The sequence below is a fragment of the Peromyscus eremicus genome, chromosome 14, assembly GCF_949786415.1.
Source record: "Peromyscus eremicus chromosome 14, PerEre_H2_v1, whole genome shotgun sequence".
Lineage (NCBI taxonomy): Eukaryota > Metazoa > Chordata > Mammalia > Rodentia > Cricetidae > Peromyscus > Peromyscus eremicus.
The window spans coordinates 11418804-11427691 of record NC_081430.1 but is presented as its reverse complement, the minus strand read 5'-3'; the positions used below and the strand labels follow the sequence as shown (position 1 = coordinate 11427691).

At 41.5% G+C, this 8888-nt stretch overlaps 1 protein-coding gene across 1 annotated transcript in view; it reads right to left on the bottom strand.

Annotated features, from left to right (window-relative positions):
- Positions 1–5717: 5717 nt before the first annotated feature.
- Dock4 (dedicator of cytokinesis 4) overlaps positions 5718–8888 on the bottom strand; it is a 413592-nt gene continuing 410421 nt past the window's right edge. The window contains exon 52 of the mRNA XM_059279518.1: positions 5718–7672. Coding sequence (XP_059135501.1) covers positions 7205–7672 — 468 coding nt within the window. The 3' untranslated portion in view covers positions 5718–7204. The remainder of the gene's footprint in view (positions 7673–8888) is intronic.

Here is an 8888-nt window from a genome sequence, read left to right as displayed (position 1 = left end):
GTGCTACCTGTGTTTGACAGGTGTACCACCCAGTTAAACTCCCCACCTGGCACTGTCTGATGAGAATCCTTGAAGAAGAGAGAGCCTTTTTGGAGAGATCCCCTCCCAACAGATCCCCTTTGTCCCTGCTTGTCCCCTCCCCCAAGAGGCAGAGTCCCTGATGCCACCGCCACCACTCAGGCCTCTGCTAACTGTTTCCTTAATACTGGCTTGAAGGGGAGACACAGGATTATCAGTGAGGGTTTGTCATGTTCCAGGAGGCTTTTGTGCCAGGGCAATTATAGGCAGCTTTTCCATATTGATAGACGACCCCCCAGGTGAGTCTAATTCTGCTCCTACAGAAGGAAGAGAAACCTGGGAAGGAGAGACCTGAAGAGCTTCCAATTAATTGTTGAGAAAGAGAAATTACTAATCAAGCCCTTTAGTTCCTTCCTTGTCTCATCTCAAGTCTTCTGTTCCTTAAACTCAGCTTCAAGGCCGAGAAGGAACTGAACCTGAAACAATGTTGTAAAAGCATTCTCATCTAGCATCAGTTCCAGCAGAACAGAAGGTTTTGCTCTGCCCATGTCCACCTCAGGGAAGATTCCCCCTTACCACTCAGGGCTTAGATCTAAGCTGTCTCAAATTAATGTCCACAGGCCAAAAGCTTCCATAGGAATCTTTTCCAGCCCATATTCCTCATAATATTTTTTGCATTTAGGCTCTGATTCTCTTCCAGGAGTCTGCATCCAGAGTACCATAGTCAGAGAACCAAGGACACAATTCCTCTATGAACTCCAAGAACCTCTGTACTTGTGGTTCTACCTTAACTCCCCTAGTTTTCAAACTTTCTACAAGCAAATATTCAAACATATGCTTACTAATTCCCTGCCCCATAGGGGTTTTCTTTCTCAGACTGCTAAATCTGCAGTGGCTGCTTGTTCCTGGATGCTGTTTTCAGGTCTGACACTAGGGAAATTCTACTCTTACCTTAAGTTTCTTCCTACACAATATTTCTATACCTAAACCCTATATTTTTTCTAATTTAATGGAAATTAAGAAAGAGAGAAACCTAGATGTAGAGAGCTACTTGCTGCAGCCTAATTTGTCTACATACAGTTTTTGCTCCCAAAGAATAAAATACCACTACCTAACCTTTTCATAATTCATAACCAGACATGTCCAATGGCTTCCACAGGGTTTCCCTACTCCCACTTACTTCCTCTTCACCCAAGTAAGTCCGTAGTTCTGGCGCCATCTGGGGGAGGCCAGCTCCCACCTTTTAAAGAGTTCCTATGAGGAGGAGAGAGGAATAAGAAATGTTAAGATAGAAAGACAGTAGAGAGGAGACGACAGACAGACACACAGGATAGCTTCAGGAGGATCTAGATCACCAGCCCCTTCTGTCTCTTCAAAAGGGCTTTTTACAAAAAACGCCAAGGGGCGGGGCAAAAAACCTCCTCCTTGCTAGATCAAAGTATACTGCACAGCCAAGTGCAGACCCTTCCAAACACCTGGTAACCATGCCCATGGCCCAGTCATCTCCTTATGCAGCCCTGCTGGATAAAGCAAGCTCAGATTCTCAGACCCTGAAAAAGTTCTCACTAGGAAACCTCTATGGGTCTCTACAGAAATCACTCATTTTTCACTGGATAGCTACCATGTAAAGATGAGGGATATATGTCAGTAGCCTTCAGTTTGTTGCTCATTAAACTATCTTTTCTTGTGGCAGTTATTGTTGTCTAAGCAATTTCTCTGCAAGGCTTGTTAAGACCCAGGAGGTTTGTTATGACTAATCTTAAAGGTAGACTTGTTCTTTCATATAGGAAATTCTAAAGGGAGCCTCAAGACCCAAAGTAACTCAGGACTCAGGAAGTTCCTGAAACTCACCAAATGCACAAGGTTCCTCCTTCCCCAAGGTTATATAAGCAGTAAGGTCTTCTGAGGAGGCACAAAACAGCTGAATTGCCTAAAAGGGTCTGGAAAGTTTTAGGCTGCTTGTAAATCATGCAGTGAAGTCTAGGTCTATAACTTTCCTGAGTTATGACCATGCTGGGATGGGCTTTTGGTAATGCAATGTTACCTTGTGTTATTCCTGTTCCTCTAAATGACTCCTTACCCATAAGGAACCCCATTAACTCACTGGTTTACCAAGCTAGATTTTGGTGGTGTCCTTACTTTGGTCTCTTACTGGTTCACTATCTGGGGTGAGCAGGTGTTTGTTCCTGTCTCCTCAGGAATAGTGTTACATTATAGTCCCTACTGAGAACCATGTAGAGTACAGGAAACATTATGCTTTCCTCTCTTACAGAAGAAAATTACATACAAAATCCAGGCTTCCTTTGCCCTTGCAGTTCCAGTCAGAAAGCCACTTTTTGTGTGAGATTCACTATAATGAAATAGTGCAAAACATGGGACATGCTCTGTGTAAGAAAAGGGTCTCAGTGGTGTTATTTGTAGAGACAAAAATTAGAAACAAAATAAGGTCTGTTAGTAGCGAAATGGCTAAATAAGTAGAACATACTCTTTGCCTTTCACATGCATGATACAATATAAAAATAAATCGTATTAACACTGAATAAAAAATAAGGGTGTACTTTGAGGCTTACTGTGATTATAACCATGCTTAAAATATCTGTTCAGAAAAAGAAAGCATCAATCTCATAGCTTATACCTCACGAACATGACTTCATATTCCTTGCTCACTAGCATTAGTCTACTCTCCCAGGAATTTCCTTTTCAACAATATAACTATTATTCATAAAAGGGACATTTCAAAAGACCTATAAACTCAACAGAAAGCACCAGCTCAAAGTTTCAGAGTCTTTGAAACTTTTTGCTCAGAATGGAACACAGTAGCTTTGCCGGGAAGTTCTACAGGCTAGATTAATTTTTGTTTCCCACACTCTTTGCCTTTCTGCAAGGCTTGTTCCTAACTTTTTGTTGTCTGAGTTTTTGAGACAGATCTTGTGGAACCTGGGCTGGCCTGGAACTTATTATGTAGCCCAGGCTGCCATCAAACTTTCAGCAATCAAATAGTTTAAGATGTCAACTGCTAAATTCTCTTTAGATTTACAGGACCCAGAACAGTTCACCTCCGTAACTTGCCCTACCTCTGAGGCTTTAGTTCAACTCACCAACTAACAAAACGTAAATTCACATTAGGGCTAACTTGCAGAAAAGTAGCATTTCTGTAAAAAAAGAACTGTAGGGGCCAATCCCAGGATGCGTCCACTGAAATGTTCCAGAGAAGGTAGGGTCATGCTGGGGAAGGGCCCTTTAGCACACACTCCTGCCGGCGGCCCCACCATTTCTTCTTACCTCTTGAGCTCTCCGTGTTTTTGAACTTCCCAGGATGGAGCTCTGAGGTCAACAGTCTGCTACTCTCTTTAGATGCTAGCCCTTGACTAAACCCCATTCTTCCTTACCAATCGTCTCCACCACACTGGCCCTCAGGTTGTGAACAGTGCTGACCTAATTTTAGTAACAAGCTCCCAGCTTTGCTGTGCACCAATCCGGAACCTGGCTAAGTATGATCTTTATTTACTACACCAATCCGGAACCTGGCTAAGTATGATCTTTATTTACTACACCAATCCGGAACCTGGCTAAGTATGATCTTTATTTACTCTTTATCAAGGCCTTAAACAAAACTCCAGAATGTAAATGAAATTGTGTTCTTGCTCCTCTGAGAACTGTCAAGATGGGGCTCACCTCTTTGTGACAGTGAGCAGTAAACATGGTCCTGCATCAGTCTCGGGAGCAAGTTCTCGACAGCGTACAGCAGGCTTTGGGTGCATGCACACTAAGCAAACTGTGTCCTTTATGTGAATCCCACTTACCATCTTATGCCCATGCATAATTGGGTGTGCATGATTAAAATGAGATACATTAGGGAAGGGAATGGTTATTTAACTTAATCTGTCAATAAAAACAGAACTCCCTCACCATACTCATTTTCTTTAACTCCATAAAAGGATGCCCCAAACAATAATTAGGGCCCTTGAGTAACCTCAAGGTACTTGTGGCTTGTTCATGTGACTTGTTATCATACTTTGCTTTGATAAAGTTTTCTTGCTACTTTTGCAAATTTTTCTGAGACTATTTTAACCTTTTGAGTAAGAGGCCAAGAATTTGGGAATACCCAGCCTAGACTTGAACCATTGGTTAAAAAATAAAACAAACAAAAAACCAAAAAATCCTCTCTATGGTTTTCTTATAGAATTAAGGCCATGTTTCAGTACTCATACATTTTGATATAAACCACTCAGTAATGTATAAAGATAAAACAAGACAGTGCAACTTGTTATTCTCATTGTTGTCTTCTGTGGAACAATCAATAACAAACCAGAGAGAAGCCTACTTAGGCAGAAATCTGAGCTATTCATATTGTAATTATGCACAGAGAGTTGAAATACTTGTGGGCTTAATTATAATGAAGATGCTCATAAGATCTTGTGGTTAATATTGAGAAGTACTTGGGGTACTGACACTGGCCTTCAAATGGATTTTGATGTTTAATAGAAGAGCTATCATTGACTTATACAAATGTAAACCTATCACAGTATGGACGCATCTCATGAAGTCAAAAGACAGACTTCAGTTAACAGAAATTTTCTGTCAGCGGATTTTCAGTGATCAAGAAATATATGGCCTATCATTTTGTCAAAGGCAGGACAAAGAGGTGGCATGCAGACAGAAACATGATACAGCTGGGGAAGGCAGCATTCAACTGTTGCCTTGTCCACCTGGCAGTTAACTGGTTTGTGTCAAGTTTTCTAATGCAGACCAACTTGGATGGCTTGATTTGCTAACTTGGCTCTGGTTAAACTAATTAGTGTTTAGCTACCCAGGTAAATGTTATCTTCTGCACAGGATGGCAACTGATGCCATTAACCCTTCACCCTTTATTCTCTATGGCATAAATGATCTGTGTCCAGAGTCAAAGAGCAACAGAAATAGGATCTATCTACAAAGAAGTCTACAGGTCTCATGATGATAGGACCAAGGGATTTATGCAGCTGCCATTCTAAGTAAAGCCACACTGATGGTCAGAATGAAGGCAGAAACATTAAGATTAATCTGATAACTTTATTTAATATTTACCATTCAGCAGCAATCAACATGAACATCTGAACTAACAGAATCTCTTGAAATATAGCTATATTTCTGCTATATAGCTGCTTTAGAAATACACTCACATGATAAAGTCAACTATTCACTGCCAAAAAAAAAAAAAAAAAAAGGCTTCAAGAGCAAATAACACTGATTTATTCTGTGCCCAAGCACTAGTCAAGAAATCTACTAAATTACACAGGAAAAAGAAATCAAAGAGGCTTTGTTATCTTATGCATGTCATCTTACTTAAGGGAAAGATTTTACTTCCTTAAAACAACAGAAACATGGAGCTTCCTACATACATGTATATGTGCATGTATATATAGATTTTAGGATGTGATTACAAACACAAAGTGTTATTATCAAATGCAAACGCTAGTTCCAGAAATTTCTAACTGCAAAACCTGCAAGATACAAAGCTAAAATTCATATGTTCCTTTCCTCAATTATGAATACTTTCACTAAACATAAATATTTTTACATATATTAATTTTCTGACATTCAAAATTGTAAAGTCAATATGGCAGAATTATTGTTAAAAGCACATATGTACAAATATTTTCCATACATAAAGTATTTGGCATAATTATAACAATCATACTGCATCCACAACTGTTTGCTTTTATTTTTACTTTTTTTTACACATAATGGTATCTCTTATTAAAATTAACCAGTTATGTACAAAAATACTTGAACATTTATTATAGAAAACCTCTATAACCAGCCTCAACAGCATATACCTGCTGAATGGTTTCATTAAGAGAATATAAAAAAGTGGTCACTGCCTTCCAGGTAAGCTAGCAACAAAAACAAATACAACTAAACTAAGATGAGCTTCCCAACAAAAGAGGGAAAATATTTAACAGCATGATTTAAAATACAGTTCATATCTATTGTCAATCGAGTGTTATAAACAGTCAGTAAAAGAAAACAACAAAGATAAAACATACATTATACATACAAGGTGCTTGTTCACGCTCCTACAACCGCCACATCTGCGTGTCTACTCTACCTCCATCTAAGATGCTACGTCGTCATATCCATGCTAGAATGGTCCACAATCCTCCACTTCCAACAAAAGGACCGTGGGATGAGCTGAGAAGCTAAACTATCCTGGTAAGAACGGAGAGTTGGATGAATTCTTTATTGAACGTTAATGCCCTCACCTTCTCCAAGTCCTTTTAGCATTCAATCATGTTAATATATTTTCACAAAGGTTTTTGTCTTCCTCAACACTATTGATTTAATACTGTCCTGTATTGATTCCCAAATCCTTGTTAATGGTACACAGTAATTTGTGTCTATTTAATCCTTGAGCATCTGCTCTTCATCACTGACACGTTTTATATAGGAAATCATCAAGTAAGGAAGCACAAAATTCAAGTAAACACTTCTCCTTGGGTCTTTTGCTTAATCTAGCTGATTGGAACTCTGAAAGCAATTTGCACCTTGAAAAGTAATACAGTAGATAGCATGGTGTCAGGGCACTTAAAGATTTAGCAACCGATTCACAAAACAGTTAAAGAATGCAGACAGCTGTCAGACGTCAAAACAACTTCCCGTCCCAATTCTTGCAACCCTTAAGTATCTCGTCCTACCGGCCTGCTTTACCCTTTAATTCTGAGGATGTGCCCTCAACATTCTGCTCAAGGGGAGAGCCAAATTCATCACCTTAATTACTAGAGTCTCTTAAGGAAGGGCTGTTGTGTTAGGATGTGCAGACACGATCAGCTTTCTCAGAGTATCAAGTATTCAGAAAAACGTATACAACATCATCACGCATGGTATTGCTTGACAATATTGTATTGGTTTTAAGATTAAACTACATAAAAAAAAGTGAACATAAAAAGGTACAAAAGGAGTCTTTTTCACGACTTACCACTTTCAAATGAGAAACATTTTAATGAGACTCAGCCATACTTCATGTAACATCTGGCGTTTTAGATCAGTAACTTTTAATATTGTGCAACATTATATTAATAAGCAAATTTAATTCCATTCATTTAAAGAAAGGTCTGAGTAAGATATTAAAGTGCCTACACTAAATGTCTTCTCATCGGACTTTGTAAACGGCAAAGAATTCATCACAGGTACATAGAAAAGTGATTTAGAGCTGAGACACCTTGCGGGGCAGGGGCCTGGGCCTTGGGCCAGGCTCAGTCCTTCGGGTCCCATTCTCCAGGTGGCTGGATCGAGCAGCCAAGGGCTTGGGGGGCAGGGCAGGTGGCTCGGAGGTGACAGGGATGGAGAGGCTGTGAGGTAGCGGGACAGGGCGCCGCAGAGTCCGCTCGTAGACGCTGTAGGGGGGCGGGGTTTTGCTCTCCTTGCGTACTGGCTCCTCCGACCCGCTGAAGCTGGGCATGGGCATGGGCACGGGCATGGGCATGGGCACCGGCCCCGGCCCCGGCACCGACTGTTCATTTGCCTGGTTTTCAAAGCCTGAGGTTTCCGACGTGCTACACCGGCTAAGCGACGAGATCCCACTGCTGTAGCTGCCCGACAAGACCGGGGAGTTTGAGCTCAGTCCTGGGGAGTTGTACTCCACTGGAGATGGGGTGAAGGACTGTACGGAGCCCTGCTCCCACAGAGGTGGGGTAATGCGAGAAGAGAGACTGCTGTTAGAGATGTTTCCCCAAACCCAGCTGTGAAGCCCTAGCCTCCAGTGACTGCCCACTGGCTGGCTGTACTTGGAGACTTAAGGAAGGACTATGACCTTAATCAACTTGACTGACTAGTTTCCTTATAAAGACCTTGGATTTACAGGGATATCTGTAATCCAGGCAACACAGAGCAAAGCCCACGTGAACCCACAGAGAGCAAGTGCCCATCAGCAAGCCCCGGAGAGGGGATGTAGACGAAGTCAGTCAACACCTCTAGCCTCCAGGACCGAGGGAAAACATATCATCTACACCACCCAGCCTGTGGTAGCTTATGACAGTCTAAGCTAAGAAATGCCAGATTTAAATTTAAGTCTCACCCAGGTCACCTCACTGCCTGCTAGACAGGTAAGAAGAGGCTGAGAATAATTGGCAAGAGGATTAGGAGGTGTACCATCAGTCCTGTCTGAACCAGGGGGAAAGAGCTTTGAGGGCGTGGCTTGGCCATGTGTCATGACTGCCAGTCAGGGTACGGAACCACTTGAGGCCAGGTGACTGGGGCATTCTTCCCACAGGAGAAGAATCCCCACACCTGAGTCTTCTGGGAGCCCCCACACCGGAACAAAAGCTGCAAACTGTCAGTATATGGACTTTTGCCTGACATATTAGTTGTTTCATCTGCCGTGTTTTTAAAAAGCCCAATTTAGTTGCTAATTTTTAAAAATAGGAAAATTTCCACATAAAGCTGAGATTTATGGCATTTCATAAGGAACGAGACATCTGCCCACTTTTTCTTGTGGAGGTAGGCTGAAGCTGAGGAGGGTTGTTTCCTTCAGGTGGGGTACGGGTACCTGAACATACTGTAGCCTACTCCTCCACATGGCGACCCAGCCAGCCTCCTTCATCTAGTGTTAGCTCTCTGGCCATATTAGCATCTGAGCCTCCTCACCTCCCTATCCCCATGTCCTAAGGACTTGTAAGGAATCCCAGTGAGTAGGCTCTACTGGGAAATGCTGCCTGTGACATACTCTTTGGGTATTTAAGCCCTATTAGCATGTTTAAAACAACAACAACAACAACAACAAAAACACCTCAATACATTTGTTTAGCCAGTGTTTTCTAAACGTATGTGATAATAGATCTTTCTTTTTCTTACTTATCACCTAAAGTCTTTAATGATCTATAGAGCACATT